The 23,511-nt window shown below is 32.5% G+C and overlaps 2 protein-coding genes, 1 long non-coding RNA gene and 1 other non-coding gene across 6 annotated transcripts; 2 read left to right on the top strand and 2 right to left on the bottom strand.

Moving 5' to 3' along the window:
* The first annotated feature begins 181 nt into the window (after positions 1-181).
* On the top strand, positions 182-253 carry TRNAT-CGU (transfer RNA threonine (anticodon CGU)). The gene has a single exon. It is a non-coding gene; the product is annotated as a tRNA-Thr (tRNA).
* Positions 254-1,114: 861 nt separating this feature from the next.
* On the bottom strand, positions 1,115-3,958 carry LOC105788466 (uncharacterized). 3 transcript variants are annotated; one of them, XM_012615379.2, is made up of 2 exons: positions 3,433-3,958; positions 1,115-1,462 (listed from the first exon to the last, which is right to left on the bottom strand). In XM_012615379.2, exon 1 carries the CDS (start codon positions 3,814-3,816, stop codon positions 3,433-3,435), a length of 384 nt encoding a protein of 127 aa, XP_012470833.1. In that variant the 5' UTR covers positions 3,817-3,958; the 3' UTR covers positions 1,115-1,462. The 3 variants fall into 3 exon arrangements, with proteins under 3 accessions (XP_012470833.1, XP_012470834.1, XP_012470835.1); XM_012615380.2 differs by having other exon boundaries at positions 1,115-1,369; positions 3,433-3,953; XM_012615381.2 differs by lacking the exon at positions 1,115-1,462 and adding an exon at positions 2,687-3,057.
* Positions 3,959-6,432: 2,474 nt separating this feature from the next.
* LOC105788465 (nuclear transport factor 2-like) lies at positions 6,433-14,893 on the top strand. The gene is made up of 9 exons (XM_052627329.1): positions 6,433-6,557; positions 7,100-7,285; positions 7,735-8,032; positions 8,109-8,335; positions 12,549-12,720; positions 12,943-13,064; positions 13,165-13,227; positions 13,691-13,754; positions 14,230-14,893. The coding sequence occupies exons 2-9, from the start codon at positions 7,100-7,102 to the stop codon at positions 14,484-14,486; spliced, it is 1,389 nt and encodes a 462-aa protein (XP_052483289.1). The 5' UTR covers positions 6,433-6,557; the 3' UTR covers positions 14,487-14,893.
* A 1,749-nt stretch (positions 14,894-16,642) lies between these two features.
* LOC105789846 (uncharacterized) lies at positions 16,643-18,211 on the bottom strand. The gene is made up of 3 exons (XR_001132337.2): positions 18,111-18,211; positions 17,548-17,637; positions 16,643-16,974 (listed from the first exon to the last, which is right to left on the bottom strand). It is a non-coding gene; the product is annotated as an uncharacterized LOC105789846 (long non-coding RNA).
* Between the last annotated feature and the right edge of the window lie 5,300 nt (positions 18,212-23,511).

Genomic DNA, 23,511 nt, shown 5'->3' with positions numbered 1-23,511 from the left:
AGATGGTTTGTTTTATTATTAAAAAGTTATATAAAAATATTTCTAAATATATTAACGGTAATTCGACTCTTTGAAGCTATTGAAGATAGCAGTGATTTTGAACAACAGACGGGGAAGCACGATGAATCCAGCTTTTTTTTATAGAAACAAAAACTATATTATTGAAGACGTGATCAGACAAGCCTCTGTAGCATAGTGGTAGTGCGTTCGCTTCGTAAGCGAAAGGTCGCGAGTTCGATCCTCGCCAGGGGCTATTTATTTTGTTTTTATGTTCAAGTCAAGTATTGGGCCACAGTCGGCCATGGATCAAGCCATAATTATATCCTTTCACTGAAATGTAGCTCTGAATTTAGAGTTTCAGTTTTCTTTTTTCTCAAAAATAGTTTCACGATTTCTGATAATTAATGTTTACTAATTTAAACGGATACATATTTAATATAAAAATATAATGAATATATTTTATTTATTTTATTTTTACTTTAAGAAATTAAATACATATCTTAATAAAATTTATCTATATTGTTTTTATTTTAAAAGGATTGTATTTTGTTTTCTTTTTTTTTTATAAATAGGTTATCTATGTTTGTATGAAATTTTGCCTACATACCAAATTCTTTTAAATGTTTTACTAATTTGAACAATATTATAAGACATTGGGGTGATAAAATTAACTTAAACTTTAAGTTTGATTTAGTTTAACATTGGAGTTATAATATAAGATTAAAGATGTCAAAATATGACTTTATAACATTAGCAATTGTTAAATCCCTGTTTAACCTACAATCAATCAAAACATTATTTCAACAGAAATTGGATAAAATATTTTAAAAATGTAACATTCATATTTTCAAAATATTTTTATACTTTTCATTTCATTCTTACCATTTATATAATAAATCAAATTTAAATATATAATTTCTGCTTCATTTATATTGAAACCCAAGGCATACACTTCAAATCTAGATCCTTGTTTCCAATATCACACTAGTGTATTTGTCCAATAGAAAATGCAAAATGATTCACATTTGAGCTAAAGATGAAGCAATGCAATGATGAATGAAAAATGATTCATTTCTTAATGTCAGAAGAAATCCAATAGAAACCACATGTTCAATTCTTCATCAACATATCTGATTCATTTCTTATTGTTCACGGTTCAAAAACCATCAAAAGCTTGAACGAGTCAATTATATCATTCATCATCCAACTACTGTTGAATCTGGATTAATACAAGCATGCTGATTAACTGAAAAAGAAAAACAAAACAAATAAACAAAATGTGGACAACAACCCTTATTAATGTCGGAAACCCCGAAACTGCAACCCCTTTTAACTTCAAGTGTCTCAAGAAATTGCTATGCTACAATACCTGCATTGGTTCAATAACAAGCTACTAAGAGAGTGAATCAGATGGGACAGGTGCACCATTAAATTCAGTCATAAGTGCTCAGTGCTCAGAGGCCTGTTCACATGCCAGAAACATTTTTAAAATCGGTAATATCAGCTTCGTAACATCATAAGTATAAGATACAATCTCACAGAGATTACCGGTGCAAGGAATTATATATGGATTACAGATTAATATAACATGTAAGCCTTTTCCAACTATTGGAAGGTCAGCTATACAGACCATATAGCAATACTACACTATTTTATCCTTTGAGACTGAATTATCGGTAAAGCTAAGAAAAAGTGAGGTCCTTTCTTGTAGGTTCAAATATGAATCGAACTTGAAACAAAACAAACATACAAAACAATTCAAGAAATCAGGTGATAAAAAAATAGTGCATTTAAATATCTTGAACCCTCGTACTTATAATTTATAACCAGCATTGAAGAATGGAAGGAATTTCTAGAATGTAACCATGCCCTTATAGCATATGGATGGTGTAAAATCCAAGATATGTACAAGCATCCTCCACCCAAAGATAGTAGAAATGCTCCACTGCAGTTTACTTTGCATTGCAAATAGAGAGAGAGCAACTTTATAGATCCAATCTCTATGGAATACAAATAACAAGAACATGCAGGAGGATCTAACCTTTTCTGCTAGCACCAGAAGTTCAGAAATGAAACTTGGCCTTAGAAAATAACAAGGCTATCACAGCATTCAGTATTGTCAACACCAAAAACTAATACTCGATGTACTCCGCCAGCAAATGCAGGCATGCTGGTCTTATTATCTTACCCTAAAAAAGGAGGTCAGGATAGCTGCCTCCAAACAATTCTAGAACAAGGTTTTTAGTGGAATGCTATGGGAATTTAAAGCTCGTAGCACTTAGTGCATCGGTGAAGGTGTTTCCACAAAGTTTGATAGGGTACTAAATTGGTTTGTATTCTTTTCTTTTTAAATAAATGAAAATAACTCAAAAATGTACCAAGGATAAGCCAACCACATACAAAGCTAATTCTTATACACAACAAAAGGCTGTTTTACAATTTAGATGAGTTAGAAGCTAAAGATAAAAGCACTTTTAGAAAGGCAATGTGCTTATAAAGTAGGATCGTTGTTTCTTGCACTTCCTTTGAGGTTTAGCGCAATAAAAGAATCAAAGTGTTTAAAGAGTTAAATCGTTATTTTTCTTTCACAAAAAAGAGACAGAAGAGTGGATATTTTGTCATGCATTACCACATTATTTCTGAACTACCTTTTAATCCAATCCTGTTACTATGAATTTGATGTTGCTATGCCATAATCCCAATTTTCTATACATAGAAATCCATTGTCAAAAACAAGTAGGGCATCACAATACATTTTTACAAGTTCTCATAGAAAGTATAGTGCATTGTCATCAAACTAAACATCTGTGTACCAATATTTAAATCTTATGATAACCCTAATACGACCCAAAACAGAACTTTCATAAGCCTGACACAATAGGGGAACCCTCAAGACCGCATAATTCAGAATGCTAAAGGCATCCTCAATCTTGAGCACCAAATCCATCTGTCACAAACTCGGTATCCGCTTGAACCATCCAATCTCATCAAAGAAATTAAAAATCAGTATCTCCAATCTCGCCAATAAACATTGCTCAAAACTTTTAACTCTCAAACCTAAAATAAGTAGTCAAAAAGGCATTATATCAACCCAAAATCGAAAAACAATTAATAATCTTAAGTGTCATCTAGTTCCAATGACTCCACTTCTGCATAATTCATACATTAACTCAAATCAAGCCTCAATCAGATTCCCCCGGAATCCCAGTTTCTGAAAATCCCAAATCATACACACTACATTTACATAGAAATAGTGAAAAACTGATCATTACCCACATCTCAAAACAGAAAATTAACCAAAACCCAAATCTTCAAAGCATCAAATTCATCAAGATAGGGAGAAAAGAACAATACCCAAAGCTCAAAACATCAAAAATAGCTAAATGAAATCTCATTTAAAGAAATAACAATAAAAAATTTCCGAAATCTGACCTATTTCTGGTAGCCTCCCCCAACTGCATTCTCATCCTCTTCAACTTTAGCAGTCAAGTAGACCTTTGGAAAATCGTTGACATCAAAGGTTTTCTCTTTCATCATCTTCACCACGTCATCTTTCTTCAAGATGGTACGGCGGATCGGAGGGCGGTTCCGGCGTTGATCGCGGCTGTAGTATTTGATGTCGAAGACGGTTTCAGGGTCGGAGGTAGGGACGATGGGCTTTTGCAAAGTGGTGGCAGGGCAGCGAACACGATACTCCGTGGCTTTGGGCACCGCGTTTTTGTACTCTGGGTCGGCGCAGGGTCCAGTTATCTCCCATGGCTTCTTGATGTAGCGTCTCAGGCTTTGGAAGAGGGAGCTGCTTGCTTTGGAGGCCATTGTTAATTGAAAATCCCACCACAGAAATTGAGAGAGGGACTCGATCTGGTGAAAGTGTCCAGGGTCGAGACTGCTCCAGGCCTTATTCGGTTTTACCAAAAGAAAATCACCTAAGAAATAAAAATTACAAAATGATCACGTCCAACTTGTTAACATTTTTGTTGTTAAGTGAAAATATTTTAAACACCTTTCTAATATATACAAAAAAATATCTATTTCAACTTGATAAATTGAGATAAGTAACTTTAAAAAAGATTGACGACACTAATTTAAGATAAAAACTACTTGGATTAACTAGTAATATTATAAAAGGACCAGAATTAAATTATGTGTAGATCTTAAATCTTAAATTTAAACATAGTAACAAGACTAGAATCATTTATTTTTAAATTTAAAATAAAATTACATGACTAAACCTATGGATTTGAAATATTTGATAAAAAATAAGTAACTTAATCCGAAGGTTAAGGGATGCATATATATATATATATATATAAAAGGAAATCTCTTTAAGGCCTTCCCATGTGTCTTTTTTCTTTTGCACTTATAATAAAATGGCAGTATTTTAGTTTTGAGAGTCTGTTCAGAAATTCAATACTCATGAGTGCCAAAGTTACATGTGAAACTTGTCGAGCACCAATCGAAGTTGAGATAAAAGGTCGGCACCCATACGGGCTGACTATTTTACATTTTTACACATATTTTAATAATTTGTATTTTTATGGCATTTGGCATGACATGTAACACAATAAATTTACATTTAAATTATTTCCTTTTATTTTATACATAAATAGGGCTAAATGATCGACAAATGTCTTATAAGATACTGTGACAATTTTTTAATACTACTTGTAGAAAAAAGGTACACCGCTAATGTACGAAATAATAATCCTTTTAAAAATTCTATCTATATATTTAAATTATGAGAAAATATTTGATACATTAGAGTTGACAAGCACATGTTTTGTGTTTCAGGATAATGCTTGGAGTACGAAGGATATTATCAGGATCTCTTACAGTTGGGCAAAACAGTATGTTATCTCAAAATCACCCTTACAAAAATCTCGTCCTTTCGTTGCTACTTCTCCTTTGGTTTGTGATTCAGTGTGCTTAAACACTGATGGGTTGGTCAGAGTCGAGGGTGACTTCGCTTTAGCTGGGGGGCTTGGATGTTTGGGTTTTACAGATATTTTGGTTGTTTTTCTGTTTTGGATGCTGAACTGTGGGCCATTTTGGATGGATTACATCTCACGTTGGATAGGGGATTTAACCATATTTTAATTCAAACAGATAGTCTCGAAGATATACTCGCCATTCAAGAAGAACCTGTAGGAGGTCACAAATCAACTTTAATTAGGAGAATTCAACAACTCTTGTTACAAGCGCATCATTGGCGCATTCAACATGTTCCTAGGAAAGAAAACAAAAACGTGGATGCTTTAGCCAAAATGGTTTGCGATAAAATACTCAGTGTGCGCATTTTGAATAACCCCCCCCATTGGAGCGATAGCTTAATTACTTTTGTTTTAAGCATTTCCAATAATTTTGACTTGATTTGTATTTTAGTCCTTTTTCTAATATAAATATGAGTACAAAAGTTGATATAAATTTCTTTAAAAAATTACTAAATTATTAATTTACTGTTTCAAATTACGTAATTTTTAATGATGATTTAAAGCAACTTTGTAATATTAAATTTATATAAATAATTTGGATTTTTTTCCTTTTTTCAGATTTCAAGTTAGTATTTTGATTTACTTTGATTGGATTGTGATATTATATTGGGTAAGTGTTCTGTTTAAGAACTTGAGCAGGGAGATGTAATAGTAATAAATTCTAGGAAGTTGGGCTATTAAGGGATCAAGTCATTGGGTGTGTCCTTTTCAACAAAATGGGTTGCTGTCAACATCAACTACAAAACCAGAGCATCATCCAAAAAATTAATCTTTTTGGAATTTATAACTACTACATCTACATGTATGTGCATGTTTCAAATCTGAAAAAAGATAAATTTTACACAATATTAATCAATCCTTTCAATTACTGGAGAATCTTTTTTAAATATTAAACTCATCTCCAGTTTTATTTTTAGAACAAAAGAAGAAGGAAAGAAAACGGTTTTTTCCTTTGTTGTGCATGTTGAAAGTAAGATTAAATGGGGAGGGTAAAATTGCAATGAGGACCCTTCGTATTTCTGCATTTGTTAAAAAAGTGTTCCACATTTCCCTACTTTTAGAGAAATATTTCAAAAGTAGAAAGCAGTGAACACTTTTAAAATTTTACCAAATATTCTGCCCTAAAGTTTTTAAAGATTATATGAACTGGACATCCTTTATGATCACCATATCATCCTCTTTTCATTAATTAAAAGTTATCAGTTGATAATCAACTTTTTATTTTAATTTTAAATATTAAAGTGAATGTTGAAAAATGACTAAATGCAACCAATTATTGCTATTAATGACAAAATTAAGTAAAACATACATTAGTTTTTAAAATTTTTGACCTGCTGGACGGCTGAAAAGGGAGAGCTTGGTTTAGGCCAAAAGGAATTTTCAAGGATCAAAGTGAGGAAAAGTATACTTTTGAGGACTAAATGATAGATTAAAACCTCTAATTTTTCAATTGTCCATCACATTTCCTATTTTATACTCATGCTGTCTTTCGCTTTGCCTTCTCTTTCCTCTGCTTACTTTCAAAGCTCAGATCTCTCTCTTAAGCTCAAATCACCAACCAATTAGGTAATTCTTACCTTTCTTTTTCTTTTCCCATATATTTTTATTCCAATTTCTCTATGTTTGATCATCAGTCATAATGTTTGATTGATCCGCTAATCACCCGCAAGATCCTGCTTTTTTCAGTCGATTTTGGTCGTTAAATCTGCTTCATACTCTTCATTTCTACAATGAGTTTTCTGGGAATCTTTTTTTTCTTTAATTAAAGGGTTTATTTTGTTCTTTTTAATCACTGTCTTAATTGTTTTAGATTTAGAGAACTAAGTCTTCAAGTAATAAACTAGCTTTAAGTTCAATATGTTTGGCTTCTTACACCTCTAAAGTCTTCATGTTCTGCTTTATGTCTGTCAAATTTAGTCTAGGTGGTTCAATTATGCAAACAAATTTTTTGATTGTTACTCTTATGTTTAAGGCTCTTTCTAAATTTGAAGTAGATAAAGTACTTCTCTATGTTTTTATTTTTTGGTTGCTGTGAAAGATTAGAGCATGCAGTTGATAGTGTCTTTATTTGAAGTTTTTATTTATTGATTTATTGAAACTATGTGCAGATGGCTATGCAGGAAGGAAGTCCTGTCTTTACTCCAAGTACTCAAGTTATTGGAAATGCTTTTGTGGAGCAGTATTACCATATTCTTCACCAATCTCCGAATCTAGTGCATAGATTTTATCAAGATTCTAGTCATTTAAGTCGGCCAGACATGCATGGCAACATGACAACAGTGACAACCTTGCAAGTAAGTTCGTTAGGAGTTAAGATAGTTTCCGATATGAATGAGCATGTTATTGTTTTGAAGAATTCAAAATATATGGCCTTTTTCCTTTTCTACCTTTGTTTTCCCTGTGTGCTTTAATGCTGCTGCCACTGGAGATGAAGCAGTTATGTTAAGCTGATAACAAGTTAGAAAGAAAATTTGTGAAGAATATTTGTTTTTCTTTTTCAATTGAGAAGTTCACTTTAAAAGATATGGAAACAAATGAAACCTCCAGTGAAGCTTCACTTGTCTATTAGATGCATATCTCTATCACTAGTAATGGACATTTCTTAATTGTTTGTTTCTGCAGACTCTTATGTTTTATATAGGATTATCTTATTTGATCAACTTCAATGGGCATTTTATTTTCAACTGTAACTTAGCTTGAACATTGTTTTGAGTGACTAGTGCACTGATATTTTTTTGAGCAGGCAATTAATGAGAAGGTACTATCACTGAATTATGAGGACTATACAGCAGAAATAAAAACTGCAGATGCTGAGGACTCTTTTGAGAAAGGGATTATTTTACTGGTAACTGGATCCTTAACTGGGAAGGACAATGTGAAAAAGAAATTCGCACAAACCTTCTTCTTAGCTCCACAAGACAAAGGCTACTTTGTCTTAAATGATGTTTTCAGATATGTTGAAGAGAAAGAGTTGCAGAACTCTGTTCCGGCTAATGGCATCAGTGAACAGGCTTCCATATCTGCCTTGACACCAGAACCAGGTTTGACCCAATTCTTCTCTTTTTATGCATGTTGTTGTATTTGTTTTATGCTCAAACTCATTAACTTTTGCTTCAGAGCTCACTGATGACCAACTTGCTAAGGAACCGTTGACTTACTCAGAAGAGGAAGATATTAATAATGGTGCTGAAGTTTGTGATCCCTTGGATAAGGAGGAAGGATCAGTAGTTGAAGAAGAGGTTGTTGAACCCCAAAACATTGCAGGTCAGAACGAAAGGATAGTTACTGTTGATTCAGCTCCTATGGTTCCAGATGATGCTCCAAAACAATCATATGCTTCGATTGTGAGTCAACTTCAATGGTCTTTTTGAAAGTTTTCAAGAGAGCATTTAATAAAACTGTTCTATATTTTATTAACTAAACAACTGAATTTAAATAAAGAAAAGAGTCATAACTTAATTGGGAAAATAATTCTCTTATTCTAATAAACTACTAAAACATAAGGAAAATAATTCCCTTATTCTAATAAACTACTAAAACATAAAATAAAATATTCTTAGAACATCTCAAATGATTTATTCTAAGATTTATCTACCTAAATAAGATAAATCTACATAAATAACTTTAAAATATATCCCAAAATATACGGGTTTCACATATTCCAATACCCTCCCTCAAGTTGGTGCATATATATCAATCATGCCCAACTTGCTTACAAGAAAATCAAAGCTTGTCTTAGAGAGCCCTTGGTGAGTATGTCAGCAATCTGTTGTTTTGAAGGAACAAACGGCATGCACACTTGGCCTTCTTCAATCTTCTCCTTGATAAAGTGTCTATCAATCTCAACATATTTAGTTCTGTCATGCTGGACTGGGTTGTGAGCAATACTAATGGCAGCTTTGCTATCACAGTACAACTTCATTGGTGAAGTTATTGGTTTCCTCAGCTCTTCCATAATTCTTTTTAACCACATCATTTCACAAATTCCCTGAGCCATTGATCTAAACTCAGCCTCTGCACTACTTGCTACAACATTTTGTTTTTTGCTTCACCAAGTCACAAGGTTTCCCCAAACAAATGTAAAGTATCCTGATGTAGATCTTCTATCTGTTATTGAGCTTGCCCAGTCTGCATCTGTATAAGCTTCAATTCCTCTTTGTTCGGATTTCTTGAAGAATAAGCCCTTTCTAGGTGAACTCTTCAAGTATCTTAGAATCTGAAACACTGCTTTTTCATGTTCCTCCATTGGGGAGTGCATTAATTGACTCACTGCAAAAGCTATATCTAGTCTTGTATGTGATAAGTAAATTAACTTACCGACTAATCTTTGGTATTGCCTTTTATCAACTAATCGACCTTCTTTATTTCCAAATTTTATATTTGGATTAATTGGTGTGTCAGTTGGGCGGTAACCATTCATCCCAGCCTATTTTAAAAGATCAATCACATATTTTTTCTGAGAGACCACAAGACCTTTCTTTGATCGAGCAACTTCCATTCCAAGAAAGTATTTCAAAGGACCCAAGTCTTTAATCTCAAACTCCAATGCTAGATGCTCCTTGAGATGCCTTATTTCATTCACATCATCTCCTGTAAGAATGATATGATCAACATAAACTATAATAACTGCTATTCTACCTCTTTGTGAGTGTCGATAGAACATTGTGTGATTAGCTTGCCCTTGTGAGTAAACTTGTTTTTTAACAACTTGAGTGAACCGTTCAAAACAAGCTCGAGGAGACTACTTTAGACCATCCAAAGATTTCTTAAGCTTACATACTCGAGTTCCAAATTTTTCTTCAAAACCTGAAGAAGGATCCATGTAAAATTCTTCTTCAAGTTTCCCATTTAAGAAAGCATTTTTCACATCTAGCTGCTGTAAGGACCAATCAAGATTAATAGCAATTGATAAAAAAACTCTAACAGAATTTAATTTGGCTACTGGAGCAAATGTTTCAAGATAATCTATCCCGTATGTTTGAGTGTACCCTTTAGCCACCAGTCGGGATTTGTATCTATTTAAAGATCCATCCGGTTTGAATTTGGTTGTAAACACCCATTTACAGCCCACAGTTTTCTTCCTTACAGGTAATTCCACTATTTCCTATGTACCTGTTTTTTCAAGAGTGCGTATCTCCTCTAAAATAGCCTCCTTCCACTCAGGAACTTGTAAAGCGTCTTTCACATTTTTGGGTATTTTCACAGTATTAAGACACGAAACAAAGGTTGAGAATGTCGAAGAGAAGGTTTTATAGGGCACAAAGTTAGACATGGGATATTTGACAACATTTCTAACACATTTTCTTTTAGCAATTGGAATATCTAAATCAGAAAATTTATTGGTTGGATTATGAGCTTTACCTGGACTTTTGACAAGATCTTGCGGGTCAAATTCTTGGTGATGAATTTGGTGGATTCCACTTTCTTGATTTCGATTTCTTATTGAGTAAACAATTAACTCATTTGTTTGTTCTTTATTCTCATGATCAAACTCTACACCTTCATACTCCTTTTCATTAACAACATTAACATCATTAATTTCTGTGTTAATCATAAATTCACTTTCCCCATTATTAGAATCCCTATGTTGTATATTTCTAGTGTTTTCTTGATTAATTATAGAATCTTCCTTACTATAATTCCCTCCTTGAAAATTAGAATCAAAGTAAGATTGTGTTTCAACAAATGTGACATCCATGGTAACAATAATCTTCCTATTAATTGGATCGTAACATTTGTAACCCTTTTTATTAGAAGCATAGCCAATAAAGACGCATTTTTTTGCTCTAGGATCTAGTTTACCTTGGTTGTGAAGATGAACAAAAACACTACACCCAAAAACTCGGAGGGATAAATCTTTGATCAATTTAAAGTTAGGAAAGTTATCTTTAAAGAGACTTAAAGGAGTCCTATAGTTTAGAGTTTTACTAGGCATCCTATTAATAAGATATGTAGCTGTTAACAAGGCTTCACCTCAAAGATAATGTGGTACTTGACTAGTGAACATCAAGGCTCTAGTTACTTTCAAAAGATGTCAGTTTTTTCTTTCTGCAACCCCATTTTGTTGTGGTGTATTTGTACAAGAGCTTTAGTGGATTATACCATGTTTGGTTAAGAAAACACTTAATTGGTCACTAAAAAATTCCCCACCATTGTCACTCCGAAGTACTATTCTCACACCAAATTGTGTTTTCACCATAGCATAAAAAGACTAAAACACATTTTTAACTTCAAACTTATCTTTTAATAAAAACACCAACAAATGTGAGTATGATCATCAATAAATGTGACAAACCAACGTTTTCCTGACAAATTTGAAACTCTTGAAGGTCTCCAAACATCACTATGAATTAACGAAAAAGGTTTGGAAGCTTTATATTTTTGAGGTGGAAAGAATGACCGATGATGTTTAGCCAATTCAAAAAATTCACAGTGATATGAAGGACTTTTATTTTTAAGTAGATCAGGTAACAAATATCTTAAATAGTAAAAATTAGAATGTCCAAGCGTATAATGCCAAATTATAATCTTATCAAAACTAGAAGCAGAATTTAAACATAAAGTAGTTGTTGGTTGACTTAGATGGTCGTTGTCAAGAAAGTAAATTCCACCAGATTTTTTAGCATTGCCAATCATCCTACCCGAGACTATGTCTTGAAATTTAAATATAAAGGAGTCAAATATAACATGACAATTCGAGGACTGGGATAATTTACTGACCAATATGAGATTACAAGCTAGAGTTGGCACATGTAAAACATCATGTAAAACCAAGAAAGGCGAAATTTTAACAGTGCCTTTCCCGACTATTGCCGAGAACAACCCGTTTGCTACTTTGATTCTTTTATTTCCTGCACAAGGTGTGTAAGTTGAAAAAAGAAAATGACTACTAGTCATGTGATCACTAGCTCCAGAATCAACGATTCACGTGTTTGTTTTACAAGGCTTGGCATTGAAAAAAACAAAAAAATCAGTACCTAATTGGGCAAAGGAGGAAGAAGGATTATTAGATGAGTTAGGAAGATAAGAATTCATCCGAAATTATGGTGATTGAAAAAGCTTGTGTAGATGCTCTAGTTGTTCCTTAGTGAATAGAGACCCTTCTAGAGAACTTTGGCCCTCATAATTTTCATTAGTTGTTTCAACGGTAAAACTTTATTCCTCTGTTTGATTGCTGGATCTCTTATCTCCAATGAAGGCTGTTTTAACCATGATTCTACTAGAGATAAACTAGCTCAGATGCCATGAAAGTTTTCAATAGAGCATTTAATAAAACTGTTCTATATTTTATTATCTAAACAAATGAATTTAAATAGAGAAAAATCATAACCTAATTGGGAAAATAATTCCCTTATTCTAATAAACTACTAAAAATAAAATATTCTTAGAATATCTCAAATGATTTATTCTAAGATTTGTCTACCTAAATAAGATTTATCTATCTAAATAACTTTAAAATATATCCCAAAATATATGGGTTTCACATATTTCAACACTTTTTTCCTTTTCCCTATTCATGTGTTGATGGTTTTGATTGAACTTACGAAATTATATCAGGTCAAAGTAATAAAAAGTAAAGCATCTACTCCAGTTTATGTTCCTACCAATAATGTGGGGGCAAAACCTGTAAACCAACGGCCAGTTCTATCTGCAAAAATTGCTCCAACTCCAGCAGCAGAAGTACCCAACAGTGATCATGCGCCTGGAAGTAGCAATGACAATGAGGAAGGTAATTGCTAACTTCATTTATGGCATACTTGTATGACAATAGAAGTGCAGCTCTTATCTTTGTCAATTAGTTAGGTTCATAATAAAGATATTGATTAAGGGTGTTAAGAAGGTGTATTTGATTTGGCACATGGTTAATGTTTATGTCTTATGATTTTTCCCTTTGATACGTTTTCGTTCTTGTTTTAAAATATAAACATCATTTACTTTGCTCTTCCTAAAGCTGAAGGACACTCCATATATGTACGGAATTTGCCTTACAACGCAACACCTCAACAACTTGAGGAGGCATTCAGAAAATTTGGGACCATTAAGTGTAACGGCATCCAAGTTAGAAGTAATAAGGTTTTAACTCTTATATATCAATTTGGGCTTCTCCTTCATAGTTGGCATCTCTAGTTCAAGTTCTCGGTTCTTACATTTTGTGATTTCTTGCCTCCTGCAGCAAGGGTTCACTTTTGGTTTTGTTGAATTTGAGAATCCAAGTTCAGTGCAGAGTGCACTTGAGGTATGGTCATACCTTTTTATCTCTCGTGTTATAAATCTGGTGGAGTATGATTACTGTCATAGGGTTGCTTTTCCATTCAATTGCTTACACAACATTTTATGATTATAGTCTTTTAAATACATGCTATATATCTGACTGCTCAGTTATTCCTCAAAATTTTATTGCAAGTTTACTCTAATGGTGAACTGAAACAGCAATATACTCGTTAATAGGCTTTAAGTTGTCTTAGAGTTTACAGTCATGTCAAACCTCCCCATCCCCCTTACCAATAACAAAGTACTGCTTAAATACAAAAATAAGAGAGGAAACATAAACCCCTAAACTAGACAATGTCTTATGAGCTTTTGTGTAGTTCAATCTCAAGTTATCTTTTTAGAGGCACAATTGATACTCCTTCGCTATTGGCGTGATCATTTTGAAATATTGTTAGAATAATTTTGTGGTACTGCCGAATGCATTTCAGGCTTCACCGATCACAATTGGGGATCGTCAAGCCGCTGTGGAAGAAAAAAGGACAAATACCCGAGGTAATTCTAAATTTTTACGGGAAATATGCATTTTAGATGCTGAAAATTTCACAAAACTGCCACTCTATTACCGACATTGTTTTGCATGAATTGAATTTTTAGTTCATCCAGTGATAGTACTGAGCTTAGGAAATATATGGTCTCAAATAGTTCACTTTGGTGCAATATGATTCATAGTTATAGAGCATGCCATACAGAGTAAGAAGAGGCTTACTCTGTCGTAGTAATTTTAACCTTTGGTCGTATTTGTTCGTGGTGGGCGTTGTTCTGCACCTTGTTCATAGCATTTTCTTATAAAACTTAGTATCATTAGGGATTTCATGTTTGAAACTTGATCTTGTATAAATGCATTTTCTTCTAATATATATACACACTCATTTCTTTGAAAGTTACAAATTACGATAGATATATACACTCATTAGTTGCAAAGCACTAGGATGATAACTTGAAAAAGTCTCTTCTTTTTTTGTAATAGTTCGTAGCAGTGGGAGACCAAGGTATAATTCTTCCGGTAAAGGTGGTCTCCGGGGTGACAGTTTCAGGGCAAGAGGGAACTTTGGCAGTGGCCGAGGAGGCTATGGCAGGCATGAAATCAGACACCCGGGTGACTTTTCAGGACAACCGAAGGGTTCTGGTGGATGGAATGGAGATAATAATCCGAAAGGAGTAAACAGAATGGAAGGGGTAGCCATCAAGGGTGGGCAAAAGCAGCATGATTCTACTTGGGAATAGCTGGGAAAGTGACCAAATGACTTTTCCCTTTGGTTTTTTGACAGTTCTAATGGACTACAATTGATGATTCTAGTTTACTTTTAATTCAACTGCTTATGGAGAGATAATTGGGTTTTTTTTCGTTTCTGCCCATAAACTTGAGGCATCTCATAGAAGCTTACGTGACATAAGGAAAAGGAAGGGTGGGTTCTCCATTACATGAATTCAGTATTGTTGATCAAATTTTTGGTTACATCATGATATGTTCTGAATGATAAATTTTGATTCGTCTCATGGATTTCCCATCACTTTGTTTTAGGGGCGTCCATGGTTCAGGTTTACGTTATTATAGTTGTCTTAAAATATCAAATTTTATTTATATTTGTAAATGATTAATTTAAATTTGATCAAGTTTATACATAATTTTATATTTTTTTGTAAAATATTTAGTTTTCTTTGTTTTATTAAACTTTTGAGCACAAACAAAATTAACATATTTTTAATATTTATATAATAGTTGATTATATTACAATTAAAAATATTTTTGACACTCCTAAAATTCATATTAATCTAATATTAAGTGCATAATTGATTATAATAGAATTGTGTAACACTCCCAACTTGTTATAGAGATATTCATTTCAAGCTTTAGTCTAGGTTTAATGTCTTCATGCATCCTTCACAAACAATCAGCCTCAATATGTTTAATTAATTTATAAATTACTAGAATTGTAGCGAAGAACAACTTAATTGTCACATTAAAATTCTTCTTCTTTTTTGAAAGTTAATCTTTCGACCTAATTCCTCACAAAATTTATTAAGAACATTCAAGATGAATACATTTTAACAAAGAGAATAATAGCATCTGCAAAGAAAATAGAAGGGTTAGGTCTATTACAAAAGTCTTGATAGGGAACAAAAATTTCTCATTACAAGTTTTTGGACCATATGATTAAGATTTCCTTTGGATGACCAATTAGCTCCATTTTAGTATGTTTGAACCACTTTTTGAGTTCAATCTCACTCATGAGGTGTTTGGACAATACCTCCAGTTGTCCAATGAGCTGATTCGCACTGTGCTGCACCTTCAATTGCTCACTGATGGCTTTTGTTGCAGTGCACTCAACGCAGCCCTTTTTTTTTCAATTTTCCCCATAGCCCTTTCTATTTATTTAACGTTTCTTTTCCCTTTTAATGTCTAAAGCTGAAAAGCCCAAGCAATTTTATCTCTAGATTAGGTTGGATAAATACTTATATTATAAATAAATTAATAAAAATTATAATTTATAAGATAATTGCAGAGCATTACGGTACAAATCAGAACATTTAACTGCAATAGAAACAATTATGCAATTTAATTGATAACATTCAATAACATAAATTAATTATAGTAAAATTATACTCACAAGCCTTAAACTGAGCTTACAATGCCCTAAAAATAGTTTGAAAACATTCAGGGGCCATTTCAAAACAAAACAGCAAATTTTAGAAACAGGGGTCACACAGTCGTGTGGCTAGGTTGTGTGATATAGCCCAAACTGTGTGGACATTCGAAGTCTGGACATATGGTCGTGTCCCAGCCCGTGTGTCCACCCATATAGGTATTTGAAATAGGGTCACACAATCGTGTCGCATGTTGTGTGCCACATCATGTGTGCATTCGATGTTGGGTCACACGACCGTGTGCTAAACTGTGTCACATACTGACTAGAGACATACGGCCGTGTCGCAAGTCGTGTGTCAAACTGTGCGTGCATTCAATGTTAGGTCACACGGCCATGTCGTAGGCTGTGTGCCAGACCGTGTTACATACTAACTGGAGACACAAGACCGTGTCGCAGGCCGTATCTCAAACCGTATGAAACCTGCACTAAAAATTTAAATAGAACACATGGTCGTGTGGTGTGACTATGTGTGGCACACGGCCGTGTGACAGCCCGTGTCTCAGGCCATATGCTCCCTAAATAATCCCTGAATCAAATCATTTCAAACCCAATTGCTTGGGCACCATTCCAAACCAATTCAAGACATTTTCACACTATTAAAACACATTAAAACATACCAATAATCACTAATCTTATGTCTAACCAATATGCCATCAATAGGCACCACAATTCACACATCAATTTTAATCCAAATCAACATTTCAAGATCACTTACTAAACCTCATTCAAACATACCAAATCCTTTTCATCTATTCAATAAACATCACTTTCATACCGATACACATAAAAGACCATTTCCATCTCAATATGATACTTAATGTTAACCACATATATCCATCATAAAAACACTACATGAACCAAATATCCAAAATAACATTTATAAGCTACTAATTCAACTGAAGTTATTTATCAACTAAAGCCTATAGGTATATGTATATAAACAAGGATGCCTAGTTACATGCCACTTCAAACTGACCCAAAATGAACAAAATGACTACCAACAATAGAGTAGATATTGTGTGATCTCTTGAGCTTATCCAATCGACGTCACGATTCCAACAAACCTACAAAAAATTTAAATCAAACAAGTAAGCTCAAATTAAGCCTAGTAAGTTCATGAACTTAGCTCATTATACTCAACAATTTAAACATAAAAATGCAAGAACATATCTTGAGATCAACAATCATAATTTGCCTATCATAACTATCGAGACCATTCAACTTTTAACATCCACATATCATAAAGTAAAACTTTATATATAAAATCATATAGCTCGAGAACATTCTTAACCTATAGAATACTTGAAATAATACTTCCCGTATAATTTTACCTTATACAATTCACCGGCATGTAGCCTGCTAGGTTCAAGGCCTGAAACAAATACACCGGCACGAAACCTACTAGGCTCAGGGCCTGATTCAATACACTGACACGAAACCTTCTAGGCTAAAAGCCTGATATAATTCATCGGCACGAAGCCTGGTGGACTTAAAGCCCGATACATCATCTCCAATACAACTCAATTTCAATATTAATTTTCATCAACCGGCATTCAATAATTACAAACATCATAGTTATTAAAATAAATTATATATCAAGAAATTAATATAACATATTACATATAATACGAACTTACCGAGATGCGATAAATTTCAGACACGCGACGACGCCTATTTGACTACCTTCTCTTTTCCCTAATTAACGATCGATGGACTTGCTTCTTGATCTAATTATAATAATTAATTCAATTAGTTAATTTAAAATTTTTAAAAGAATAATTAAATTCATGTAATTAGCTCTTTTATATTATTATACACATTTGACCTAAACTTTTGTCTTTTTTTCAATTTAACCCTAAATCCTAAACTTTCAAATTTAAACAATTTAAACTAAAAGGACTTGTGCCGATTTCTTAATAGTCCCTAAACAATAGAATATTCACTACTAGCCCTTGAAATTTCTATATTATATCAATTAAGTCCCTAACTACAAAACTGTTCAAAACCACTTTACCTAATAGTCTAAAATCATCCTAAAAATAAAAAATTCATCTACCAACACCTAAACATTCAGATTTCAACCATGGCAAATTCTATAACTTTAAAAAATTTCACAAACTAATCACTGGGTTAGCTAAATTAAGCTAATATGAACTCAAAAATGTAAAAATCAATATAAACAGACTAAAATTTCACTTACATACTCACTCATAACCCTTGGCCGAACCTTAAGCATGAAAAACCATGGTATTTTCGGTGACTGAAGAAATTGAAGAAGAAGATGATGATGATGATTTCGTCCAACCTATCCTTTACGTTTTAATAATTCAATTACCCTTTTACCCTTTAATTAACTAAAATTTTACTTAGTAACCTACCCATAACTGTCCACCATAAGAAAATGTGGCTAATTGTCATTTAAGTTCATTAGTTTTTATTTCCATAGCTATTTAACTCATTTCACTAATACAACTAACTTTTGCAACATTTCTAATGTAGTCTTTTTACTTAATTAATTATCTAAACATAAAAATTTCTTAACCAAATTTTTAAATGACTCTTACACAACCGTTTTATTAAATTAAATAGTAAAATTGACTCTCCAACTAGAATTGTGGTCCCGAAACCACTATTTCCAATTTCACTAAAACCAGGTTATTACAAATACAAATATTATAATTTATAGAACAATAAATAAAATATCGAAGATACATTTTAATATTTTATTAAACGAATTTATAAATTAACATATTTTTAATAATTTCGTAAAAATAAAATAATTTAAAAAACTTCTATTAGATATCATTTCTACTCTAACGTTCTTAATAGTCATTTTTTGTTCTCACCTCACCGCTACAATTGCATTTAAATCCAAACACTTATCCCATTATTGTTTCTAATCTCACCGCTACAATAACTAATCTCACCACCATCATTGTTTTTAACCTCACTAGAAGTAAATACACCGCACATCCAAACTAAAGCCTAAGTACTCCATACAAAGAATGGATACGTATGGAGATATCAAATCCCCGGAGGGTTCAAAACTTTCAAGTGTTGATATTCTTGAAAAAAAAACAACTTAAATTGAGTCAAATCCATTTAGAAGGTAAGTAGAAAAGAGTGAGGATTTTCCTAATAAATCCCCATTCAAAACAATTCAAGAACATTACCATACAAGAACAGTTCATCTTCATCCTTAAAATGAGGGTCAAGAGAGTTTTTCTTAAATGAGAGTCTCCATTTCAATCATATCTTATTTCATGCCATTGTTGTCTTCTTTTACTTTATTATACTATGAATTTAATAAAATGTGATTATTATTAATATTATTATACGAGAATACAATATAATTTCATTAACTACACTTTTGAAGGGTTTAATTTTATGCTTAGTGTTGGATAGATTATTTGTTTGTGTTAAATTATAAAATACAAATTTGAAGGTTAAAATATATTTCAATCCTACTTTTATTTTCAGATTTTCGACTCTTTACTTTTGGATTTAAAAATTAGGTCCAATTGATACCACTATTAAAATTCTTTTATTGAATTAACTTGTGAGACATTTTGAAATTAAAAAATCATTTGATAGTTATGTAACGATAGAAATTACATTGAAAATGCTTATATAGATTTTTATTAAACCATTTATTTGAATCTATCATGATAAAATATTTTTTTAAATAGTGTCCCAAAAAAATTGGGGTTAGCATTTTGATTGAAATAGTTAACAATATTTTTTTGGAAAGGAAATTCATTAATTCATTTCATGAATGGGACCATACAATTTGGGGGGAGGGGGAATAACGAACACCTATCGTAGGTAGTGAATGACAAGTTCCATCAACACAACAAAGGTTTCAGCTTCAGCATCAAATAAACATTATGGCACGTTGACAATTAACTCTGTCACAACTCAAATATGACCTATTTAGAGTGATTTCAAGCATTTAATATGATAAGAGAATTAGCCCCGGATGGTCCAAAGCGGCATGCAAAAATGGGCAAAAAAACAAAGCATCCACAAAATTGGAGAGGACGTCGACAAAGTCATCCCTAAAATCACTTGTAAAAGCAAGACTACATGCATAAGTAAAAGTAAAAAAGGTGTTATAAGAGTAGACAAAAACTTATTCAACAATGAAAAACAAACAAACAAAACATATAAAACTTAAGACAACCTGGGTCCAAACTGACTCGTGAAATCATTTATTATTCTAAAATATTTTCAAAACAAAAATAGATTAAGAAGCCAACAAAAAGCCACCCACTTTCCAAGAGAAATTGCTAGTGGCCAGTGGAGTTTCAGCAATGATATGCACTGTCATCTATCCATCACAACTTGTAAAAACAATAAAGATACCCACAAAATATTTCTGCAAACTGAAAAGAGAGAAAGCAAACACAAATTAAAGAGTAAATGAAGAGAAAAAAAAAAGAAAGAGAGGGTTGGTGGGACGGAGAAAAAAGCGAGCACTAACCAACTCGGAGGTTGGCACCGCCGTTGGGCAAAACCAAAGAGATGAAGCAAACAACCATGGGTAAATAGTTAACAATATTAAATATTCAAAATAACTAATGATATTATAAAAATGGAATGATCAAATTATGTCAAAAATAAAGTATATGGATTACATCTCGAGTTTGATCATTGCTTATAATATATATAAAAGCAAGGTAAACCTAAAAGAAATTAAAATGTAGCAACTCGTTTTTCAGTGGTGTTGAAAACAGTAATTTCGGAATCACAAATCTGACGAGTGAGCCCGTAAATATTATTATTAATATAGTATTATATTAAATTTTGATATGATAATTTTTGTTAATTAAATGAATAGTTAAGTACAAGTGGTTTGTCCCTATAGTCTAGTGGTTTTGGAAAATGAAGTATCAGGACCTCGTTTCTTTAGTTAACAATATAGTGATTTGATAGTTAATTAAAGAAAAAATTTTGGGACACTATTTAAAAAATATTGTTAACTATTTCAATCAAATCACTAAAACTGTTAAATTTTTAGAATTTTTCCATGGATGAATTTGTGATGTTCTTGAAGTTTGATGATGGACTATTAAGTTTGATAGTTAAATAAGACTATTTTGCAAAGTAATTTTGTTAATTTTAAAGTTTAAGGACAGTTGTTAAAATTGTAAAATAACATGAAATTATTTTAATTAAGCTGTTTAGGGACCATAAAGAATTTGACATAAGGGTTTTTTGTTAATTTGTGATAAATGTGAGAATTTTGGTTTCGGTACTAAATTGAATAAAAGGTGAAAGTTTAGGGTAAATGTTTAAAATATCATTAAAGGGTTTATTGCATGAATTTAAGTGTTTTAATATGTTTAAATTGGTTAATTTGAATTAAAATATTATATTTAGATCAAGAAACGAATTAGTCGATTGATAAACGTCGGAAAGGAAAAGTTGTTGGGTAGATGTCGTCGCGTGTCATTAGCTATCGTATTTTGGTAAGCTCGTATTACATTTATTATGTTGTTAATGTTTTAGCTTATTTCATGTTTGATAATGTGAAACTTGAATGATGTTATGTTTTATTAGATGGTTAATGAAATTGAAGGATAAAGTTGAGTATGAAATGTCTCGGAGAAACAAAATAAACTTGTGTGAGCTTAGTGAATAGCTAGGATACAAATGACATATCATTAGTGCATAGCAAGCACTTTGTGTCGGTGTATATTTAGCAGGCATTAGTTGCCGGTGATTTCAATAGCAGGTACTATGTATCAGTGATGGATATCGTACCGATGGCTTGAGATCCTGCATGTGTTGCAGATTCTCTGAAGCTTGTGTAAGCAACATCGTGTATCGATTAAAGTCCTTATATTAGCTCGTATGAGCATTACCCTCCCATGTATCCGAAGTTGATGTACTATTATTCTCCAGGAAAATCAATTAACTAACAAAATGAAAATGGAATAGAATGATATGATGATTTGTATTTAAGTACATGATTATTTAACATGTTGTGTTTTGATGATAAGAATCATCTAGGTTTAATTAGTGTGGATAGTTGAAATGATGAAATACGAAAAATGATTGTTAGTTTGAAGATATGTATGATTTGTAACTAAATTAACATGTATGTGATGTTTTGTTTTACGAACTTACTAAGATTTATGTAAGCTTTAGTTGGTTTTCTTCTTTGTAGATCGTCGGACTTTCATTGTTGATTAGAGCGTCGTTGGAGATCACACTATCCAACAACTCATTCGGTAGCTATCTGTTTATTTTCACCCAGTTATAAGTTATATGTAAATAGGGTTTTGGTTATATATGTTATAAGTACTATGGTTATATGTTGTGTCTTTTGAAGAATATAGTGAATGTATTGATGAAATTCTCAATTGGTATTATGTTTGGTTGAGGTATGTGATGGTGAATGGATGATTTTGTACCTAATGTAATTTAAATGGTTGTTTGGGTATGATTATTTTAATAGGCATCTTGAAATGTTTTGTGCTTTGATGAAATGGTCAATTTGGTTATGGTAAGGTATGAGCTTAGGATAAGATATATGGGCATTTGATGATTTGGTTTATATGGTTGAACTTTGGCACTTGGTATCTAGAATTTGGGTGATGATTGATTGAGTTTAACTTGAGGTATATGCTTGGGTTGAATGGATGTTGTATAGGTTTGAGTTGTGGTGCCAATGAGGGCATATTGGTTAGGCGCATAGGTTGATTGTGAATTGATGTATTTTGGCATGTTTTGGCACAATTTGAATAGGTTTGAATGCTGGTTAATGCATAGCTTGAAGTCTAAGTTTTGGAATGTGAAATGGCTTGTGTTTGAAGGTGTTTTTGGGCACACTGCCTGCGACACAGTCTGCCACATGGTCGTGTGTCCCACACAGTCGCATGACACGGCCATGTGACCTTTTTTATTTTTGGTGCAGGATTGTCCATACAGTCTCAGAAAGTTACATGGCCTAGCGACACGACCATGTGATCCTGAGTTACACGGGAAAAAATTATTACATGGTTTGGCCACACGAGCATGTTTAGGTGTCACACGGGCTAAGCTCTGTCACACAGCCTGGCCACACGGCCATGTGACCCCTATTTACACATTTTACTCAAAATTTTGTAAAAGTTTCAATTTTACCCAGAATTGATCCCGGTTTGTTTTAAATGTTCCATAAGCTCGAATTAGGTTTCAAATTGATTGATTAGCATGGAAATGATTGTAATGAATTATTTAGTTGTTATTAATAGAAATTATGAAAGATGTTCAAAGTTTATCGTCGTAACGCCTTATAGCTCGGATCGGGCGATCGGACTGAGTATAAGGTGTTACAAAAAAGCTATGTATCCATCTTTGAGACATTTAGGGCATCAAATTATATATAATGACGTAATGTTTTAACAAAAAATTTAATGATATTAACTATCTGGACTAATTAATAACATTAGAAAACTATAGAGACATAATTACATTACAAATTAAAGTGTGGCAGTTAAATCTCAAATTTAGGCAAAATAAAGGGATCAGAACTAAAATTTAACCATTTTTTTTCAAAATTGCAAAAATAAAAGGATAAGCACTAACGTAAACCTAAATGAAATGGGAAGTGT

Source organism: Gossypium raimondii, chromosome 2, assembly GCF_025698545.1.
Source record: "Gossypium raimondii isolate GPD5lz chromosome 2, ASM2569854v1, whole genome shotgun sequence".
NCBI classification, from domain to species: domain Eukaryota; kingdom Viridiplantae; phylum Streptophyta; class Magnoliopsida; order Malvales; family Malvaceae; genus Gossypium; species Gossypium raimondii.
This window is presented reverse-complemented; position numbering and strand designations above follow the sequence as displayed.

Coding starts and splice junctions, on each gene's coding strand:
- LOC105788466 (XM_012615379.2), bottom strand. CDS start 3,816: ATGGCCTCCAAAGCAAGCAGCTCCCTCTTCCAAAGCCTGAGACGCTAC.
- LOC105788465 (XM_052627329.1), top strand. CDS start 7,100: ATGGCTATGCAGGAAGGAAGTCCTGTCTTTACTCCAAGTACTCAAGTT. Junction 8,033..8,108: donor TGCCTTGACACCAGAACCAG/GTTTGACCCAAT, acceptor CTTTTGCTTCAG/AGCTCACTGATGACCAACTT. Junction 13,228..13,690: donor CAGTGCAGAGTGCACTTGAG/GTATGGTCATAC, acceptor AATGCATTTCAG/GCTTCACCGATCACAATTGG.